This window comes from Leuciscus leuciscus, assembly GCF_965113295.1.
Source record: "Leuciscus leuciscus genome assembly, chromosome: 1".
Classification (NCBI taxonomy): Eukaryota; Metazoa; Chordata; class Actinopteri; order Cypriniformes; family Leuciscidae; genus Leuciscus; species Leuciscus leuciscus.
Window position 1 is genome coordinate 25,062,768 of NC_138725.1, and position 23,659 is coordinate 25,086,426.

The window sequence follows — 23,659 nt, forward strand, 5'->3', positions numbered from 1 at the left end:
TAATTTTCACACAGTATTTTGTATTTTAATTTTAAATACATTTCCATGTATTTATGCCCATCTCTGCCTGTTATGGTAACGGCGTGACGTTTCTGGACAGCGTGAACTAGGTGCTTAGCGAATCACAACACACTGGGCCAAGCTGACCAATCATTTCATTTCATTTATTTATTTATAAAGCACAAATAAACACAACTGACGTTGACCACTGTGCTGTACAAGTTAATAAATATAAAACAAAACCACACACAAAACATTAATGACAGACAATAAAACACTATAGTTTGGGTTTAGCGAGATCAAAAATTATGAGTGATATGCAAGAGTAAATAAATAAGACTGTAGTTTAAATTTAAATTCATAAACAGACGTGGCAGACCTCACAGATAAGGGAAGACTGTTCCACATCCTAGGACCGGCCACTGAAAAAGCACGATCGCCTCGCAACTTCAATCTTGATCTTGGATATGACAGTATAATGCTGTCTGAGGATCGCAAGCATCTTGTTGACTTTTTCACATTTATAAGATCTGACAAATAGGATGGTGCCATACCAATCAAAACCTTAAAAACTAACAACAACATTTTAAATTCAACTCTATAACACACTGGCAACCAATTTAAAAATGATAGTATCGGAGTAATGTGTTCTCGTCTACGAACCCCAGTTAAAAACCTGGCAGCGGCGTTTTGGACCATCTGAAGACGTAACATGGAGGATTTAGGTAATCCCATATACAGAGAATTACAATAGTCCAAACGAGATAAAACAAAATGTGTGACAGTTTTAAGATCATTAAAAGATAAAAAAGTTTTGACTTTGGACAGCAGTTTAATATGGAAAAAACAAGACTTTACCACAGAATTTATATGTTGGTCAAACTTGAGCGATGAGTCCCAAAAAACTCCTAAATTTTTCACAGTGGGTTTGATATAGGAGTTTAAATAATCATAATCAATATTCGGGTTTGCTTTCCCCACAGAGGGGCCAAAAACAATTACTTCAGTCTTACTCTCATTTAAGTGCAAGAAATTCAAAGACATCCAAGATCGTACATCAGCTAAACAGGCAAGCAAAGTTTCTAAGCCTGGCTTGTCATTATGTTTCAAAGGGAGATAGATTTGGGTGTCGTCTGCATAAAAATGTAAGGATACTCCATGCTTCTTAAGAATTGAGCCAAGTGGCAACATATATAAAGAAAATAAAGTGGGAGCCAGAACAGACCCTTGAGGAACACCACAGGCAACTCGTGCTACAGATGATACAGCGCGACCAATACCCACTGAAAAGGTTCTATTACTAAGATAAGATCTAAACCAACTAAGGGCAGTTCCTTGAATGCCCACACACTTTTCAAGACGCGTTAAAAGAATTTCATGATCAACTGTATCAAATGCTGCACTCAAATCTAGTAGCACCAAGATTGCTGAGTTCCCGGAATCAACAAATAATAAAATATCGTTTAAAACTCTTAGAAGTGCTGACTCAGTACTATGTTTTTTCCTAAATCCAGATTGGAATTTTTCTGCCATGTTGTTTGTTTCTAGAAAGCTCTGCAATTGCACAGACACAGCCTTCTCTAAGATTTTTGCCATGTAAGGTAAATTTGAGATTGGCCTAAAATTTGATAAGATATTTATATCCAGACCTGTTTTTTTCAACAAAGGTTTCAACAAAGGTTTTACAATCAGAGCCCGTCGTGTATTTCTGAGGGAGAGGCTTCTTATAACCAGGAAATCATCAGACCGGTTTAGGAGAAGGGACACAGCGGTGCAGAATAAAGGTAAATTATGTGAAAAATAATGCATTTTTTTTTATTATAATTTTTTATGAAGCATTATCTGACTCCAATATAAGTAATCTGACTCCATTATGTGTGTGTGTCCTGTGAAGCAAATGGCACAGATGTGTGTTAGAGGTGTAAGAGACACATCAGTCCTCAATCTGCATAATGACGATTCCCTGCATACATTAGCATACTGAGATGATGAAGGCCATTGTCCCACGTTTAATTCCCATGTATACTTCTAAACTGATAACTGTTGTACTAGGGCAGTAAATAGTTCTACCCATTTCACGTCAATAGTTCCTGTTTTCACCTCATTTATTATGCTGATGTCTTCAGATCTCCTGTAAATTGACACCTGAAGCTCATTTCACTGATCTAAGACTAAGGGTATCTGTTGGTTACAAATATGCAAGTTTTTCTGACCATTATTCATATTTATTTTTGAATGTACAATACATAATTTGTGTTATTTTTTGTATTTCTAGATATCTGCCTATATTTTAATTAGCGGTGGGAATCTTTAGAAACCTCACGAATCCGATCCGATTCTGAGAGTCACGATCCGATTACTTTTTTTCTTATTAATTAATTCGTTTACCAACTTGAAAATCTTAAACTCTTTTTTTGATTTAATCACATATGTAGTTATTAGTAGCCTACTTTTAAAATAATTACAATTGAAACATTTAATTGAAATGAATTAATTTAGCTTGAAAGCATTAAAGCAAGTAAGAGGAACAAATAAACATATTACGTGCTTTAGTATGTAAGATTATCTGAACGTTTTCCAGTCAAGATCTGTGAGTGATGTTTCTCTTTCTCAGCTTTACTGTTGTTTGATTATTACTATGACATCATAGACAGCAGGAGATATTCACTAATGCACTAATGAAATATAAGATGTGGTTTGTCTGTTTAGTCCATTAAGACATAACTGACTGTCTTTACACTAATATCGCGTCAGAAATAATTTTGAAATGCAAAAACATTTCCCCACTACACGGAGTCTCTCACAGCCTCAGCCGCGAGCGCTCTTCACCAAACCCACATCAGCATTTGAAACTGAAAGCATCCTTCTGTCAGCGAGTTTCGCATTTTTAATATATAATCACACTGCATTCCACATAAGCCTTCGTAGAGCATTTGTAAGGAAAACACCGGCGGGCGAGATCGTGCACGGCAAGCGTAACATCAAGCAAATCGTGATGCATCTGAGTAGGCCTATATATATTTTTTTCACCCTTAATTTTAATGAAGAAGCATAATAGTGTTCAGGTTAGTAATAAAATAAGCTGTGAATTAGCATCAGTTACTTTAAAATAGACAGACAAACAGGCATAACTGCTTAGATGTGATATTTAGTACAAAAATAAACTCAGTAACTGATATGTCAGATCAGCTCCTCCCACACTGGAATTCATCATCAGTGAAGCTCCTCCCACAACAATTACATTATCAGTGAAGCTCCTCCCACTGTAATTATCCAATAAATGCTGGAATATTCCCATCAGCTACAAGTGAAGACGAGCACAATGCATCAGGAAGAGCTGAAATCTGCAAAGACTGAGTTTATTAAAGAGGACAGTGAGAACATGAGTGATCCAGAACCCTGCAGAATGAAACACACTGAAGATCCTGAAGAACAAAGAGGTTGGTGTTTATTCTTCATTCATTCATGATGCTGAAGAACATTCATGTTAGAAACATTCAAGCACTTCATCACATTTAGATAAACAGTTTAACTATGAAATGGTACAAAGTGTTCTTGTTTGTTTTCAACAAATGGTCAGTAAAGGTCATAAATATTATTTGAGCTCTTTTTGTTGTTGTTACAGTTATATCTGGTTCAACAATTTTTTGCAACAATGTTGGCATTATTTTAGACATTTTTTTCAATATAGTTATAATTATAATTATTTGACCAATAAACAGTTAACGCCAAACTGTATCAAGTAGATGAACTTTCCAGAAAGGCTGACAGGATTGTAATCATAACTTAAGCAAACTCTGATTTATAGTTAGCCTACTAGAATTTAGTTACAGTACACAACTTTATTAATAACCTTAGTATCCGGTCAACACTGTACAGTTTGTGTGAAAACTGAGAGAATGGAGTGAGATTATTTTCTTGTCCTCCCGTCATGCTGTAGAAAGAGCCCAGATGATGTCACTTCCTGGGTGCCACAATTTAAGAAATGCTCTGTTTTTGAGGAAGGAGGAAAATCATGTGAGAAGTAACAGGGATGAGGGGAACATGTAGGACACAGATAATACACTAATTATTTTTTTTTTTTTTAATTAGAACAAGCTAAAGATTATTCTGACGGCAACGTTATGACACCATATAATTAAAAAAGACACCTGACGAAAAGCATGATGCATTTCTGGATCTTTATAAGGAAACATCCAAGCGACCAAAACAATATTAAAGTTAATAGATACATTAAATGGGCACTGGGGGGGTTTTTCTACATGATTGCCAATCATTTATAGATTTATTTGTACAGGCTTTACATTTTTATTAAAAAATTTGTAATGAGCAATTAATTTAATTTAATTTTTGAAGCAGATTTGTCACGTGACAGTATTAATTAAAGTTTCTTAAGTTAACTGCATCAAGCCACTCCTATAATATCAGTCACCACTCAAATTAACTGAGTAGGTTGAACATGGGCTGTTCATTTGAAAATGACTGTAAACCTGTGTGGAGAAGTCTGTGCACGCCAGTATTGACACTGCAATGGTTGTGATATTATGCTTTCATAAATTCAAGGTATAGCCAGGGCCGGCACAAGCTCGACTGCCGCTCTAGGCAAAACTTTGTTGAAGATTAAAATTATGTTGTTTTGTGTTATTTTCAGTATTTTTATTTGTGTAATGTATTTTGTGAAGTCAGGGTGTGTCTGTACATGTGTGCTAGGAGAGGCGTGGGATGAGACATGGGAATGTACGTCTATTCTAAACATAGTCATCATGTGTTTCCACCTCGTAAGGAAATCTCTACCTAGAGTTCCTTTGTTAGGAGTATAACATCCAAATTGAGTGTGTCGCCCGTTATATATATTATATACATTATATTTAATTTGAGGTGTTATTTTTAACATTTAATAATAATACCAGCTGACAGGGCTCTCTGTGTACAGTATTAGGTGAGTTTCTTGAGGAAAATGAACATTCTGTATCCAATATTTATCCAAATGATTCGATATTGAATCAAGATCGGAATCAAATCACAAGATAAGTCTAGTGTGACCGGCCCTTAATAATTAAAGTTTTCCGTAAAATAAATTAAATATCAGTCTAAAAGTTGGTGTCAGAATTATGGCACTATTGTATTTTTTTATGTTAAAATTACGTTAGATAATTGTGTCGTTGATCAACTATATTTAATAGTTCTCACTACAGAAACATGGTATTTGTGCCTATAATGCTTTGAAAAATAATAATTGGAATATCAATGTACCTCATTTATCATGAACAGTTTCAGGGACGTATAATTGATTTATAAAAATGCATAAAAGTGGTTGTAATATTTTATAGCTGTTGCCTACTTTCTGCTGTTACATCAGAGCTCACTTTTATGTCCTTTCACTTTATATTTCTCTCTTTGAATTATTATGTACAAAAAAATTATTTTAAAATAAAATTATTTGTCTTTATTCACATTTCATTTCAGACCTGATGGAAGTGAAGGAGGAGAGTGAAGAACTGAGTGAAGTGAAGGAGGAGAGTGAAGAACTGAGTGAAGTGAAGGAGGAGAGTGAAGAACTGAGTGAAGTGAAGGAGGAGAGTGAAGAACTGAGTGAAGTGGAGGAGGAGAGTGAAGAACTGAGTGAAGTGAAGGAGGAGAGTGAAGAACTGAGTGAAGTGGAGGAGGAGAGTGAAGAACTGAGTGAAGTGAAGGAGGAGAGTGAAGAACTGAGTGAAGTGAAGGAGGAGAGTGAAGAACTGAGTGAAGTGAAGGAGGAGAGTGAAGAACTGAGTGAAATGAAGGAGGAGAGTGAAGAACTGAGTGAAATGAAGGAGGAGAGTGAAGAACTGAGTGAAGTGAAGGAGGAGAGTGAAGAACTGAGTGAAATGAAGGAGGAGAGTGAAGAACTGAGTGAAATGAAGGAGGAGAGTGAAGAACTGAGTGAAGTGAAGGAGGAGAGTGAAGAACTGAGTGAAGTGAAGGAGGAGAGTGAAGAACTGAGTGAAGTGAAGGAGGAGAGTGAAGAACTGAGTGAAGTGAAGGAGGAGAGTGAAGAACTGAGTGAAGTGAAGGAGGAGAGTGAAGAACTGAGTGAAGTGAAGGAGGAGAGTGAAGAACTGAGTGAAGTGAAGGAGGAGAGTGAAGAACTGATGAAAGTGGAGGAGAAACATCATGTCAAACCTGGAGAAAAACCTTTGAGTCGCTCAAAGACTAAAAAGACATGTTTAAAGAAAAGAAGAGCCAAGAAATCTACAACCTGCACTCACTGTGGAAAGAGTTTCACAAAGAAAAGTAATCTTAAGATTCACATGAGAGTTCACACTGGAGAAAAGCCGTTTACATGCAATCAATGTGGGAATAGTTTCAGGCAATTAGCACACCTTAATGTTCACATGATGATCCACACAGGAGAGAAGCCGTTCACATGTGATCAGTGCGGCAAAACATTTCTTTGGGCATCAACCCTGAAGAAACACCTGCCAGTTCATATGAAGGAGAAGCGACATTCATGTTCTGTGTGTGGAAAGAGTTTTTCACAGCTGCAATATTTACTTGCACATCAGAAAACTCATACTGATGTGAGAGATTACATGTGCTTTGAGTGTGAGAAGGCTTTTATTACAGCTGAACATTTAAAACTGCACCAGAGGATTCACACTGGAGAAAAACCTTACAAGTGTTCACACTGTGACAAGAGATTCAGTCAGTCAGCAAGTCTGAAACCACATGAGAGGATCCACACTGGAGAAAAACCTTACAAGTGTTCACACTGTGACAAGAGATTCAGTCAGTCACAACATCTGAAAACACATGAGAGGATCCACACTGGAGAGAAGCCGCACACGTGTGATCAGTGTGGAAAGAGCTTCACTTTTAAAAGTCAGCTGAAGAGACACATGAAGATCCATGCAGTGGAGAAACCACTTTATTTTTGTAATGAAAGTTATGACTTGTAAATGTAATAAAGAAATGATTCTGTCATTTTCATGTCAATGAATTTGTACATTTGATGTAAAATTAATTGTTCTATGCATTTTTACTTGCAGTACTTTTTACAAGATAAGTTACGTTTAAAATATGAAAAACAAAATAAGAGTTTAAATAAACAGTATACATAAAACAGATTGTAAGAAAACATTTTTCTGTAGACTTTTATTGAGCTGAGCAGGAGATCCGGGATGAGCTGCACAACAGAGACGCTGGTAAAGCCTCAGCCGGAGGGACATCATCTGGGATCAGTGCATATTTACACTGTCCACAAACAGGTTTGCAGGGCTGACTCAGTCGACGGCTGCCAGTCACTGAGATGTTCTCAGAAAGAGGAGGAATAAAAGAAATTAACTCACATACTCAAAAAATCAAACCATAAAATATTTGAACATATAGCAAAACTGTCCTATGAGCTAAACTCTGCAGGACAGTGGCTCTCCAGGACCCATCCCTGATCTATAAGACATATTTTTAGTGTTTCTATTATATACTGTTCATATGTTTTTTAAACAATATCTAATATCATAATCTAATATCCATGTGTAAAAGTCAGTTCTTCATAAAAAGTACAATATTTGCCTCTGAGATGAAGTGGAGTTGAATAACAACCTAAAGTAGCCTACTTCAAAATTATACTTTAATACAGAGTAAATGTATATTGTTACATTCCACCACTGGTTATTTGGAAAATGAAACTAACAAAATGTATTGTCACATGAACAAATTGTTGCTAGCTGTGTCCCAGGAGTTGTTCAATGGGATGGTCTGGTATGTACATAATAAAGTCTAAAGAGTATTTACTATGTAAAAATCACATACTGGTAACATATAAGTCAACATTTAAACCTTTATTGTATTTTTTTATTATTATTATTGAAATTTTTTATCATTAGATACATTAGATTACTTGATTCATTTGAAATACAATACTTACATTTAAAAGTGTAATCTGGCAGTTTCGTCTCCAGCGCGCAATGAATTCTGGGATAGCCAAGGCTGCGAAGGATCCTCCTGATGTATCCTGGATTCATGAGAAAAGAGGGATGCATTTGCAGGCCGCATTTTGAAGCGCCAACATGCGCCACAATGATGCAGTTGGCTATACTCTCCTCTTTAAATGAGTCTCAGTGCGTCCTCCGAAGGCCGCGTCGGCCGCCAACTTCGACGGACGCGGCCTTCAAAGGATGCAGCCCCTGAATTGGGACACAGCTATAGTCTCTTCTGTGTAAGTTAGTCACAGTCAAATCTCTCTTCTCCACCTATAGTTGGCGCTGTTTCACTGTGGCTGCTGTTGAATCATCCAGGTTGTGAATGAGGCCGACACCTGATGTGATTGTAAAGCGCTTGGTGTGTACAGTAGTAAATAGTAGCGCTATATAAATGCCTCATTCATTCATTAGTTTCTTAACAGCCACGATGAGCAACAGACATTTTGATGGTTGATTGGTATCTGTTAACTCAAATTTCAGGTGATTCAGTCTGATTTGTCTGTTTAGACCAGGGGAACCCAATCCTGCACAATTCATCTCCAACCCTAATCAAACACACCTGCCTTTAATTTTCAAGTGATCCTGAAGACCTTAATTGGCTGCTTCAGGTGTGTTTGATTAGGGTTGGAGATGAACTGTGCAGGACAGTCGATCGGCAGGAGCAGGATTGGGCACCCCTGGTTTAGACCAATGCAAAAAATCACTCTCTGACAGTAGGTGGCAGCAATATACATAGCAGTGCTGCCAACTTTTTATTTTCTGACACTGCCTGTCATGGTGAAGATAAAAATGAAACAGTATTTTCATGTTTTCTAACAGCTGTTCAGATTTTTGTATTTGCTCTGGTGCTTATCAACAATACAGAGACGAGAGACGCTTCCAGATTATTCCTCTGTTAATGTTAGAAAGGCGTTTGACTACGTATACCGTAACGCTAGGGTACATAAAATAAAATTAAGCATACTTTGAGCTTTATTCGCTGTCAGTTATTAGCACCGTCTGTTCGTGAGCCACCAAGTGGCTTTTATGTAACAGCAGCCGCTCTGGTCATGTGACCAAACACACGCATCTTATTGGTTGGTCAGGTTTTTTCAAAATGCAATGAAGAACACCTCTGTAAAAAAATAATAATAAAAAATAAAATAAAATTGCACTAGTTACAGTTGCTGTTGTCATAAAAGTACATTTTATCTTTTTTACATGTAGAATTTTAAACCTACATTTAACAACAAATTTATATTTTAGTCAGAATTATTGCTATTCGTCTGCTTGAGGTGCTGGAGCTCATTCTGTAAAGTTGAACAGAGACTCACTCACTCTCAGGTTGTAAGTTATGCAATGGGAAAAACGTATCTCAAGCCAGAGTAAACAACACGGGCATCTGTACAGCGCACAGGGCAAACTGTGTTAATCTGAGATCTGAAATATTGATTATTCATCTCATCTCTTGGAACTTGTATTGTTTTTGTCATAACTACTAGAAAGCATCAGGAAGGAGAGGACAGAGAGAACGCCAGTGATCCAGAACCTGCAGAATGAAACATCATGATAGTGAAGAACAAAGAGATTATTCTTGATTCCTTATTTATTCATCATGCGAAGAACATGCTGATGCTCACCAGATTTACATTGTTTCAGGTTGAGAATAAAATATAGCTGCGAGCAGCAGTTATCGGGGTTCAAACGTTTTAATGCCTTTAAGCACATATGCGTAAAAATATATATTTTTTATTTAGCAAGCATGTATCCACTTAGATAATAGAGGGAAAAAAACATTTACAGCCAATACAGGCAATTTACCATAGGAAATATGTGTGTTTTTTAAAGCTTTTAACAGTTATAGCACCACCAATGGTCAAACAAACCTTTCAGCTGTGCTGCCATTCTGGATTGCAGAAGAATAGGACACAGGAGAAGAAAGATGAACACTTAATAAACGCACAATAAATTGCTTATGGTTGAACTGAATCATCGAAGATCAGCAGCATTGGTCCATAAAGTTAGATTAAATGCATACAAATATTTATTTTATTTAAATATTGGAGGTTTTCGTAGTATTCTGATATTGAATCAGAATATTTTTTGTGGCAGTGAGATGAGTAAATGCATGTTCTCATTTAATCTAGAACTACAACAACCGTCATGTTTACACACAACACCTCTACATAATTACTGATTTTTCTCAATATGAGGACCGGAGAGCTGCCAGTCAATAAATGGGAAAACAAAGCAACTTGCGTTACTCATTTGAAAAAGTAAGCCTGGTGTTTTGCTGTAAATTTAAAAGTAATGCGTTACTTTACTAGTTACTTGAAAAATTGGCAGATGGCGGCCATGTTTTTTGAGATACACCAATAAATGTCCTCATAGACAAGCTTGGAATATCAGACAAAGACACTGTATGCCAATTTTTAAGTCAATCGGAATAACGATGAAGTAGTTATAGCCATTTTTTTACATTTACATTTATGCATTTGGCAGATGCTTTTATCCAAAGCGACTTACAATACACTTATTACAGGGATAGAAACAGCAACCTTCTGTTCTTTAATAGTTCAGTGGTTTAACCCACTACACCACCATCTCCACACATCGGCAGCACAAATTTTCATGTTTTTTTTCCTGTTATAGCGCCACCAAGTGGCCAGTCGCCACGTTTTTTTTTCACGCAACTATGGAATGAGCTCTTACATAGTTGTGCTGAGTTTGGTGAGAATATCTCATTCACTCTTGAGTTATAGTCATTTTAGTCAAAGTGGCTCCTCCCACTTTTTTGACAATCAGACTCCAGAGAATCTTGCAGCACTGGTTTCCGATCGGCCCAAAAACCTAGGACTAGTTCGCACAAGTAGGTTTTTAAAAAAATCCAAATATCCGAAGATTATTCAGCTTACGCCTAACGGTTTAGGAGTTAGGAGCCATTTCGTACTGTTGACCGGTGTAGCACCCCCGTCAGGCCGATCGGGGCGAGCCTTGGTGGCGGTGTGAGTACCATAGATATCCATATAAGGTGAGATGTCTTAAGGCGGAGTCTCGAATGGCATCACCAGCGGCCATCTTGTCACAGGGAAGCTTTCTGGCGAGCTCTGTGGTATCTAAAGTAAGGTGAGTGATCAGCACGAACACAAATCCTATTATCTCGCTGAAATCTTGACGGATTTACAAACGGTTTGGTTTCTTACAAATGTTATTAATGTGGCTATAATTACGAATGCTTGAACATGTATGTTATAATTATTCATATGTAGGCAGTGTCATAACTACATCTCTGACGTTTATAACAAACCAAACCGTTTGAAAATCGGTAGAAAATTTTGCAAGTTATGGTTATTTAAAAGTACATGCACCATTAAAACACAATGTTACGAGTGAGCAAGCTCCCTGTGGCAAGATGGCCGCCGTGTGCGGACGTCGACCTCCATTGGCCAGCAGCGCGGACGAGACATCTAGCCTTTATTATATGATATCTATGGTGAGTACTACCAGCCCTCAAAGTTTCAAGTCTCTACGACTTGTGCTTTGGTCTGCCTGATCACTTTTAGGGGAAAATGCTGATCCTTAGAAAATGTAACAATTACAAAACGTTTACATCGCTACGCACATGAACCCCTAATAAACACAAATTAAAGCACATCAAAAACCAAGTGAAATATTTTGACATTGAATTTCATTTTATTTCTTTTTTGACGTGCAGTGCATGTAGCGCCCTCTATTTAACAGACATGCATTTGCTTTTCCTTCAGTCCAGCACATATTAGACGCTCGGAATGAAAGGACAGTCTGTCAACAAATAATCTCACATTTTTGCATAGTTTAGAGGCCAATCAGCATGTCAAGAAGTCTGTGCCATCTAGATTTTCATGACCAAACTAGTGATTTATAACACAAATGAGACTTTAAATGAGTTCAACCCCCAAGATTACTGTTATAAACACAAGCCTCGTCTGAAAGGAAAAGGGGGAGTTGTCGCTGTAATTTATAGTAATATCTTCAGTATTACTCAGAGGTCTAGTTTCAAATATAATTATTTTGAAGTATTGGTGCTTTATGTAACGTTATCCATCCAGTATAAATGATAAATCCCGTTTGACATTTGTGTCTGTTTGTTTGACAACAGGCACATAACACAATTCTCTATATTAATTCTAATATTTTATTGCTTTTTCCTGCATTTGCAAGGAAGAATCTGCTTGCTTTTTTCTGCCATGAAGAACATTTAAGTTAAGTCAAGTCAAGTTTATTTATATAGCGCTTTTCACAATACAGATTGTATCAAAGCAGCTTCACAGTATTAAATTAAAATAATACATCAATGTTTGTTTCTAGTGGAAAACGTCCACGTTTGGTAATGCTGATCAATAGTATTGTTGATTGATTAATTAAATTAAATATCCCCAAATATCCCCAACTGAGCAAGCCAAAGGCAACAGTGGCAAGGAACCGAAAAACTCCATCAGGTGACCTAATGGAGAAAAAAAAAAAACCTTGGGAGAACCCAGGCTCAGTCGGGGGCCAGTTCTCCTCTGGCGTTTATGAACTAGAGGTCTGATTTAACTGTAAGATTAAGGCCTGGTTTCACAGACAGGGCTTAGACTAAGCCAGGATTAGGCCTTAGTTCAATTAGGACATTTAAGTACCTTTTATAAATGTGCCTTAGAAAAAAACATTACTGATGTGTATGTTGAGACAAAACAATGACACTGACATATTATAAGATACGTCTGTGCAAGTTGCTTTCAGTTAAAACAGCCCAAACATGCATTTTAGTCTGGGACTAGTTTAAGCCTCGTCTGTGAAACCGGGGGTAAAAGTATTATATGAATGCCTGGCTGAAGAGATGCGTCTTTAATCTAGTTTTAAACTGGGAGAGCGAGTCTGACCAACGAACAGTATCAGGAAGACTATTCCAGAGTTTTGGAGCTAAATGTGAAAATGCTCTCCCTCCTTTGGTGGACCTAGAAATCCTAGGTATGACCAAAAGCCTTGAATTTAGTGATCTTAAAGAGTGCGATGGATTGTAGGGCGATAGAAGATCCGTTAAAGAGACTGGAGCTAAGCCGTTTAGGGCTTTATAAGTCAGTAGCAATACCTTGTAATTAATACGGAACTGTATAGGTAACCAATGTAGTGATGATAAAATTGGTGTTATATGATCATATTTTCTTGATCTAGTAAGAACTCTAGCAGCTGCATTTTGAGCTAACTGTAGCTTGTTTATTGAGGATGCAGGACAACCGGCTAATAAAGCATTACAGTAATCTAGTCTCGAGGTCATGAATGCATGCATTTTTCTGCATCAGAAACTGATAGCATGTTACGTAGCTTAGCAATGTTTCTAAGGTGGAAAAAGGCAGTTCTTGTAACATATGAAATATGATTTTTAAAAGACAGGTTGCAGTAGAGGATAAAGTATTCTGTAGAGGATAAAGATTCTGTAGAGGATAAAGATTCTGTAGAGGATAAAGTAACAGGACGTCCTACTATGTTAAAGTTGTAGAGTGAGAGGTTTTGTGGGCGGTTTTTTGAACCGATGATTAGTACCTCTGTCTTGTCTGGATTTAATAAAAGAAAATTGCGCGTCATCCAATCTTTTATATCTTTAACACACTCTGTCAATTTGGATAATTTAGCGTTTTCATCTGGCCGTGATGAAATATAGATTTGAGTGTCATCAGCATAACAATGGAAACTAATTCCATGTTTCCTTATAATATTTCCAAGTGGCAGCATATATATTGAGAATAATAGAGGGCCTAACACAGATCCCTGCGGCACTCCATAGTTTACTGAAGTTATGATCGATTTTTCTTCATTTAAATAGACAAAATGGTAGCGGTCAGATAAGTATGATCTGAACCAGCTTAATGATTGTCCTTGAACACCTGTATAATTTTGTAGTCGATCTAAGAGTATTGTGTGATCTATAGTATCGAACGCAGCACTAAGATCAAGTAAAACTAGTATTGAGATACAGCCTTGGTCAGAATCTAAAAGTAAATCATTTGTGATTTTAACGAGCACAGTTTCAGTGCTATGATGCGGTCTGAATCCAGACGGAAACTTTTCATAGATGTCATTTTCTTGCAAGAAAGAGCCCAGTTGGGCGGACACAGCTTTTTCTAGTATTTTAGACATAAAAGGAAGATTTGAAATGGGTCTATAATTTGCTAGATTATGTGGGTCTAATTGTGGTTTCTTAATGAGAGGTTTTATAACTGCCAGTTTAAATGTTCTAGGAACATGACCTAAAGATAAAGATGAGTTAATAATATTGAGGAGAGGCTCTTCCACTATAGGTAAATCTTCTTTCAGTAGTTTAGTGGGTATAGGATCTAATAAACATGTTGTTGTTTTAGATGAAGTGATACGTTTATTTAACTCTTTTTGTTCTATAGTTGTAAAGCACTGTAATTGTTCTTGTGGGGTGATAATTGAGGCTGAATTATATACGGCGCGATTGAGGATTGAATGTTTACAATTGTGGTTCTGATGTTTTCTATTTTCTCAGTGAAGAACTTCATGAAATCATTACTACTAAACTGTAACGAAATATTTTGCTCTGGTGACGTCTGTTTATTTGTTAGTCTAGCCACGGTGTTAAATAAAAACCTAGGATTGTTTTGGTTGTTTTCTATTAGTTTGCGGAGGTGCTCAGCCCTGGATGCTTTTAGGGCCTTTTTATAACGTGACATACTGTCTTTCTGTCACATTCACCGGTCTTCTTCCTCATCTGTGTGTGCACTACACTTCCCATCATCCTCCTTGGCACACCTGCACTCTATCAGCCATCATCATCATCACCTACACTCCCTCGTTAACAAGCCCTATATATTCAGCACTCTCCCTTCACTCCTTGTCTGGTCTCGTCAATACAAGACACACAGACTCCCTTCCTACAAGACTTACCTGAAAACCTACCTGAGACGATCCTCATCAGCCTGTCTACCATCCATCTTCTGAGCCTTCATCTTCATCATCTGCAAAGAGAAAGAGAGACTTGATTATCATTCAGCTAAGCTTCCATTGTTTGCTAAGCTTCCATTACATCTAATTTCGGTTTACTCACCATTCATCTCTGGATCCGATCCATTCTGCTAAATAAACACATTAAACTTACCATCTCGTCTGCTTCCTGTACGAAACCTGACAGAAGACCAGACCAAGATGCAGAATCCTTCGGATTCCAGAACGAGTCCGCTTTCATTATTCTACGCAGCCCCGTTCATCATCCGGTTGTGTCCAGCCGAGCCGGCATTTCAGTTCGGGTCCGAAACACAACTCAAGGAGGATGACTTCTCTGATCTCCCTCCTCTCATCGGCCCAGTTGAACCACAGCCACCAGTCATCTTCACTTCCTCACCCATCCTCATCCAGAACCATATCGAGACTTCAAGTGTCTGCCCAGCTGAACCAGAGTCTGCAAGTGTCTGCCCAGTCAAACCAGAGCCTGCAAGTGTCTGCCCAGTCGAGCCAGAGCCAGCAAGGGTCTGCCCAGCCGAGACTGCTCACAGCGACTGCCCAGCCGAGACTGCTCACAGCGACAGCATGAAGCCCTCTTCACCGCTGGTTCCGTCCAGCTCAAAGCCCTCTTCACAGCTGGTCCTGCCCAGCTCAGAGCCCTCTTCGCCGCTGGTTCCATCCAGCTCAGAGCCCTCTTCGCCGCTGGTCCCGTCCAGCTCAGAGCCCTCTTCGCCGCTGGTCCCGTCCAGCTCAGAGCCCTCTTCGCCGCTGGTTCCGTCCAGCTCAGAGCCCTCTTCACAGCTGGTTCCGTCCAGCTCAGAGCCCTCTTCGCCGCTGGTCCCGTCCAGCTCAGAGCCCTCTTCGCCGCTGGTCCCGTCCAGCTCAGAGCCCTCTTCGCCGCTGGTCCCGCCCAGCTCAACGCCCTCTTCGCCGCTGGTCCCGTCCAGCTCAACGCCCTCTTCATCACTGGTCCCGCCCAGCTCAACGCCCTCTTCATCGCTGGTCCAGTCCAGTTCAGAGTCCTCTTCGCCGCTGGTCCTGTCCAGCCCAGAGTCCCCTTCGCCGCTGGTCCTGTCCAGCCCAGAGCCGCCTTCGTCACTGGTCCTGTCCAACCCAGAGCTGCTTTCGCCCCCTGCTTCATCCAGCCCTGTGTCAAAGCCTGATAATTTCCCTGAAGAAATTTTGGGGGAGGGCTATAAGTCCCCTCCGCCATGGCCACCCGAAGGGTCCTTACCGCCATGGCCGCCCGAAGGGTCCTCTCCGCCATGGCCGCCCGAAGGGTCCTCACCGCCGTGGCCCCTTGCTGTGATATAATGTGATATAATTAAATCGAGTGTATGATTAAAATGATGAGTTGGTCCAGTAACGTTTTGCTTGACCCCAAAGGAGTTTAATAAATCCATAAACGCAGCCCCTAACGCATAATTTGGATTATCTACGTGTATGTTAAAATCTCCAACAATTAATGGGAACTGTCAACTGTGGGGGGAACAAGTCGGGTGTGGTTTTCCCCTGTGGTTTTCCCTGTCTCATCCGACGCCTCTGGGGATAGATGCCCTCACTCATCCGTGGCCGGAGATGAGACTGTGTATGCATTCCCTCCGGTCAAGAAAATCCCTGCAGTCCTTTGCAGAGTGAGGGAGTGTGGAAACCGCCTCCTTCTGGTAGCCCCATTCTGGCCATCCCAGACGTGGCTCTCGGAACTGAGCTCCCTGGTGGAGGGGTCCCCTTGGCAAATTCCTATCAGGAGAGATCTGCTGTCTCAGCTCCAGGGCAGGATTTGGCATCCTCGACCCGCTATATATAGAGGCTGTGGGTGTGGCCGATAAGAGGCAATCACTAGCGACAGTGGCGTCTGGTCTTCCCTCTGATGTTCGGGAGACCACTGATAACGCTTGTGCGCCTTCTATTAGACAGCTGTACAGGTTTTTGAGTCTTTGGTTTTCGGCTCATGCAGTGGACCCAGTCAGCTGCCCGGTCAGTTCAGTGCTGGAATTCCAGCAGGATAAGCTGCAGAAGCTTCCTTCACCTCTGGGCATTAAAGCTCACTCTACTAGGAGTATTGCCTCCTCCCAGGCTCTTTTCAAGGGAGTTCCTTTAGAGGATATTTGTGTGACGGCAGGTTGGTCCTCTCTGCACACTTTTATTAGGTTTACAACTTGGATTTAGATGCGGCCCCTGGTTCCCGGATTCTTTCTGTATAAACTGATTCTGAATTGGCATGATTCTATACGGGTTCAGGCAATCAGCACATGCCTTCACGTGGCAGCCCTGTTTTGACTAATTTTACAGTATCACATATGTTCTAATGAATTTATTCTTTATTCGAATCAAAAGAATGGTTATGAACCACAGAAACCACCAACACTAGGCAAAACTATATGAGAAAGGAGAAATATGCAATTAATTAAGGGAAATTCATAATTATTTTTCACATAAATATGCTTGTAACCAATTGCTTTAATACATAATTGTACTTGTAATCACTTATCCATCATGCAAATATGCTAATTAGAATATTACATGGCCAAAACATATCAGGCACCAGTATTCCTGGTCTAGAAAGAATACAAAGGAGTAATGGTCATTTTGAAAATGGGGCCTTTCTTGGAGTCAAACTTTGGTAAACTTTTAGTATGTTTTTAAGTACATCTGATACTACTGTAAACCACTGAGATTTCAGTCAATCTCATGTTAGTGTTGAGTACCTATAGAGTAGTATTGCATCCTTCATATCTCCAAAAAGTCTTTAGTTTTATTATATTTATAAAAGAAAGATAGGCTGTACCGAGTCTTTCCGGAAAAAACCGAGCGGCTGGAGGCGTGCCGTGTGGGCGCAGCTAAAGCTGTGCTTACGCGCCGATAGCTAACAACACAGACATTTGAAGCAGTTTTACTCACCGCCTGCGGTTCCAACGCACGACCGTGAACCTTTATCGTTGGGACTGCTCCATCCTTAAGCATTAGATCAGGGATGGGCAACTTCGGTCCTGGAGGGCCACTGTCCTACAGAGTTTAGCTTCAACCCTAATCAAACACACCTGAACAAGCTAATCAAGGTCCTCAGGATTACTAGAAAATTACAGGCAGGTGATTTTTTTCAGGGTTGGAGCTAAACTCTGTAGGACAGTGGCCCTCCAGGACCGAAGTTGCCCATCCCTGCATTAGATGATCTGCAAATCCGGCGTCGAACTGGGCTTTGTTTATAAAACAATCATCGTCGAAATGCAGGGAACAAACAAGAACACTTGCACAACTCCGTTGATGCTCTGGAAAAACAAACTCCATCCACTGGTCCCTTAACGCTAGGTTCTTTGGGAATCTGTGCAGGGTTGTCTTGCCCTGGCAACTAAAAACCCACTTCTTTGGTGACATTGACTTCCCTAAAGCCGAGCACAGCGCTTTGATGGGCGTACTGCTTTCGCTCTCTCGCTCTGGTCTACGGGTGTGCGCGCGCCCTTCCGGGAGAAGTGCCCTTAGGACCCATATAAGGAAATTCCGCCCCATCTGACGTCACACAGGCCCATACTCGAAAAAAACGTTCCAAAACTTGTGACAAACCGGAAGGAATACTCCTTCAAACGTACAATTTAATTTTTGAAACTTTGTCCATGTTTAGCATGGGAATCCAACTCTTTAACAGTGTAAAAAACTCAGTATGCATGAAATAGCATTTCACCCCCCCTTTAAGTGTCCAGTGTACAGTGTTCAACTTAGTTGGTCATAAAATGATCAGACTGAATGACGACAATGAATTTCCTGACATATAAGACAACCATGGGTGCCAGCTATTATTCTGAGGAGGATGATATGCAAAGAGGGTTAAAAACAGCAGTCATCCATGTTACGAGATGGCGTTGTTTTGAAAGAATTTTGTGTTAACATGTCTGATGAATATGTATGAAAGAATGTAAAATAGTTTAAGGTGGATTACAACTGCTTTCACACATTTTCAAAACTTTGCCTCTTTTTTTCAAAACATTTGTACACACAAATCCAAGAATTCCACACACAAAATGCAAAATGCCTCACATCTCTTGCAAAATAGTGCTTTGCATTCAAAATATCAAAAACAAACCTCAAAAGCAAACATTTGTATTATGTTGCAAACACCTTTGCCATAATATTATATTTTAGATATAAGATGATCTGTATTTAAAATGCTGTTTTATTTAACTTCTATAACATTTTGGGGAAATGCACCTTAAATTACAATATGCAGTGTTTGCTTGTTTACATAAGTTTCACTTCCTTTTTGCTGTAAGTTTAAGTAACAGTTTGTGATTGGAGGATCTGTTAACGATTGCTAATGCCTCATTCAGCCTGTGTACGGAACGTGTGGCTTACGTTGGTCCATTACAACATTGGACTTGACTGAAGTTGTCCGTGTGGTACTTTCTATTTCCTCTTTTACAGTGGCGTAACATTTGCACACGTGAGGAGAGTGTGTGAGGATCTGATGAATTATTGTGGCATTTTGATAGGTTGTGTTTGAAAAAGGAAATCAAGATACTTCCTGTTAGATTTTTGTGAGTTACATAGAGAATTGTGTGTTGTGGTTTGCAAAAAAGTGTTTTATAAAATTTATAACTGAGTCAAAGGCCAAGATGTAGTGTATGGTTCTGTTTGTATTGTGTATCAAGTAAGAATTTTATGTGAAAGCAGTTTTAAAAAACTTTAATAATAATAAAAAGAAAGGAGTGTTATGGCAATTACAGTTTTTCTCAATTGCTTAAACACTATAACCAGGCTTTTGAACAAAAAATTCAAAACCATAATGCCATTTATCAAAAAGCACACCCATTTCACTAAACTATAAACACTATTCCCTGTTTTGACTCATGAGTCAGATTTGTTGAACTGTCGCTGCAAAACTCTACACACAAATCCCTTCATTTCTCATTGCCTACACCATGTTGTCATGTATAAAGCACTAGCATTCAATATTGTTCACTCAAGTCAGCACAGCTTCAGCTCAGCACACAATTACCCAGGTGGAAACACTAAGGGCCCTATTTTAACGATCTGAAACGCAAGTGTCAAGCGCAAAGCGCAAGTAACTTTGTGGGCGGGTCTCGGCGCTGTTGCTATTATACCGGCGGGATAAATGCCTCTTGCGCCCGGCGCAAATCTAAAAGGGGTTGGTCTGAAGTAGCTTCATTATTCATAGGTGTGGTTTGGGCGTAACGTGAAATAAACCAATCAGAGCGACATCTCACATTCCCTTTAAGAGCAGGCGAATATAATTCCTATTATAACGGCAGATTTGCCAGACACGCGCCAGCAGCGGTTCACAGCCGAGGAGACCGACGTTCTCGTCAGGGACATTGGGGATGGAGAAACCCACCCAAATTAACTTCGGTTAAACAGGCGGATGATAATTTGGGTAAATGTGTAAGTTAGATGTATGCTTTTATAATAAATTGTCTATCTATCTATCTATCTATCTATCTATCTATCTATCTATCTATCTATCTATCTATCTATCTATCTATCGTAATAATGTATGATTTGCAAAAATGAAAACTGCTGCTTCTGTGTAGATGAGAGAATCAAAGTGCGCGTTGTGCACACGCTACATTGATTATGGCCAAGCATGCGCCCTTAAAATAGCATATGAATAACATGCGCAACGCGCCACTGACTTTAAACAATTTTTTCCTGGTTAGTGGCGCAATTGTTTTCTAAACCTGCAAAATAGCATGAAGGAACGTTTGCGCCGGAACACGCTTCCTCTTTGCGCTGAACCGCCCCCGGGAGCGCAAGTGTATTTCTTAGTTAACCGACGTACTTCTGTGGAGGGAAAAGTCCGCTTTGCGCGGGTGCAAAATAGGAATGATACATGCGTCGGTGTACAAAGTCAATTCCGCTGGGAGCAAGATAGGGCCCAAAGAGTCAAAATTGAATACACATCAATCAGATCCTTCAATAGATAGATAAAAGGGCCCAAATCAGTTTATTGAGTTTTGGAACAATGGATCCAGAAAGACATGAAGGACGAGATCGAGGAGGGATAAGGAGGAGGACGAAGGGCAAGGGCAAGAAGACAAGCAGTCTCAGATAAAATTCAAGCCACTCTAGTACCCCATGTCTTTGTCAATGGTATGACTATGAAGGAGGCTGGGCTACGAGTAAGGCCAAATTTGAGTCGCTTTACCATCGCCTCGAGAGCCTTCATGGAGGTGTGGTGGCAAACAAAATTATATCACTGAATAAAAGACAAATATTTCCAATAGTCTTTGATGAGGTTTATTTTCTTGCAAGAAAAGGCCAGCAGTCGTACAGTCACACAGAGTGGCTGCAGTGTGACAGTGAAGGGAGGGCACCCTTCCTCCTTTATAGTCTTGACTCCCAGAATGTTATCATTCTAGGCCAATGATGGTATTTCAACCATATGTGGAACATTCTTAGACTTGTTCATCATATTGGCCCTCATTTATCATTCTTGCGTAGAAACGGGCGTATATGTTGGCGTAAGATTATGCTTACACTCCTCTCACCGCCTGATTTATGAAGCTGTGCGTACCTTTGAAATCCAGGTGTACGCAATACCTGCCCTTGATAAATGCCACGGCTGAAAACGATCGTCATTAGAATAACACGCCCCTATATATTCAAGTCTCCGCTTCCCCCACGCCCTCATTTTACGCCATGGACACACGGAAGACGGCAAAGAAGAGAAACTTGGATGAGCAAATTACCTATCTCAATGCATTATTTTACAGCACGTGTTTTTGAAACAATTAGCATTTAATTTCGTATCACGTCACATGTATTGGGGTGTACAATAGTGATGATGATGTGATGTGTGGTGATGTCCGGTTCGTGAACGAATCGTTCTTTTGAACCGGTTCTTTTTAGTGAACTGGTCGAACCAGTACACTAAATCGGACTGAATCGTTCGAAACAGTTCACGTCTTGCGTCAGCACTGATCCACAACAAGTTACTAAAGTTACTCACTTTCAGACATGCCTGAATCCTGACAGTCACCTCTACTCAAAATAAACCAATATCCCGGAGTAGGCATATATGATGTTACTCCAGTAAATCCAACATTTCACTGAACTGAGACGTGCTGAGAGAAGTGATGAGCACGAGCAGCTGATACTGAGCATGCGCGCACTACCGAACGTACAGGTACAGCGGTTCTCGGACCACCAGTACAGAACCGAGAACTGTTTCTTTCGGACGCGTTCGATACGGAGAACCGATGAGCTGAGCATGCGTGCAATTCTTTCAGAGGGACGAAATGCATGTTTCTTAAGTATACAAAATAAAACATGTTAGAAACATGTTTATCACATAGGCTACTGCCTTTTCACTGTATTATTTTAAAGATTGGAAACACAATGAATAGATTGTAAAACTAAACATTTATTATTATAGCCTACTAAAACATTATTTTCTGGAACAGATCATTTAATTTCTAAGTAAGTTGATATACATTTTTGACGTAAACTCTTGCCAAGGTTTTAAAGGGTGCAAAGTAAATGTTTATAATGTGTTAATCAAAACATAACGTATTAAACATACTGAAGACATGCATCGAGTTTTTAGTTTTGTCGACTGAAGGCTGGTTTCAGTAGTTCTCAGCTCACACACAGGCATATGCTATGGTTCTCGAGTCAAGAACTGGTTGTTGCAGCAGTTCTCGGATCACCAGTACAGAACCGAGAACTGTTTCTTTCGGACACGTTCGATACGGAGAACCGACGAGCTGGAGAGACTGCGCATGCTTCTCTGAACCGAACTTTCTTTTGGCCAACTGATGCTGTGTTTATACTGTCTATGTGCTGTGCTGATACATGAGCACGGGTGAACCAAGGACTTGAATGAGGGGCCGAATTCGGCGAAATGTAAGTTTATTTAATTACAAATAAAATAAAAATGATGAAGACCAGTTTATTCACTTCAAGACATGTAAAACATCCGCGTTTGCGCATCGCCTTAGGCCTACTACAGGGTTCATTTTCAAAACGTAAATGTAAGAAACCTATCCAAGATGATTATGACGATGAGTACTATTATTTAACTTAAGTTATGATTACAAATGCCTTTATTTGAATGTATATTTATCCGCCGGGATGATAGAATTGACGTCATTACGTGATGACGTAAAAGAACTGGTGAACCGGTTTTTTGAACCGGTTCATTGAAACGAACTGTCCGAAAGAACCGGTTTGCGGAAAAGAACCGGACTTCCCATCACTAATGTGGAGTACCATTCATTCACATGAATAATTGCATGACAATTTGTAATATTATTATTATTATGATTTTTATTATTAATGACGCTTATTGTTATTTAGAGGAAGAATGTCGTTATTATTATTTGTATTATTATTATTTAAAAGAAGAAGAATGTCATTTTTATTATTTTGTCAGTCTGAATTATTCTTTGGTCATTGAAAGCCTTTCATTACTGAACCCAGTCCGTGCGCACCTGCCGGGCCTAACCCTCCCATACAGAAATGTAATATATGTCAATATATGTACATTACATATATAATGTTAGTGCCCATGTATGTCTGCTGCATATATGAGAATATATGCAAAATTCATATATGTAAAACACATAGACATATGAAACATATATTTCAAAATATAGCAAAAATGGCCGTTTTCATGTAAGTGCCATATATTTTCCCGTATATGCACATAAATGTGAAATATATGTAAGATGCATATATGTATCCACGCATATGACGCATATATGTATCCACGCATATATGACGCA

General features: G+C 39.4%; 1 protein-coding gene across 1 annotated transcript; it reads left to right on the forward strand.

Moving 5' to 3' along the window:
• Positions 1–3,188: 3,188 nt before the first annotated feature.
• On the forward strand, positions 3,189–8,287 carry LOC309473810 (uncharacterized protein; the record flags this gene model as incomplete). The annotated part of the gene is made up of 3 exons (XM_082135974.1): positions 3,189–3,440; positions 5,467–6,273; positions 8,238–8,287. Exons 1-3 carry the CDS (start codon positions 3,281–3,283, stop codon positions 8,285–8,287), a joined length of 1,017 nt encoding a protein of 338 aa, XP_081992100.1. The 5' UTR covers positions 3,189–3,280.
• Positions 8,288–23,659: the final 15,372 nt, after the last annotated feature.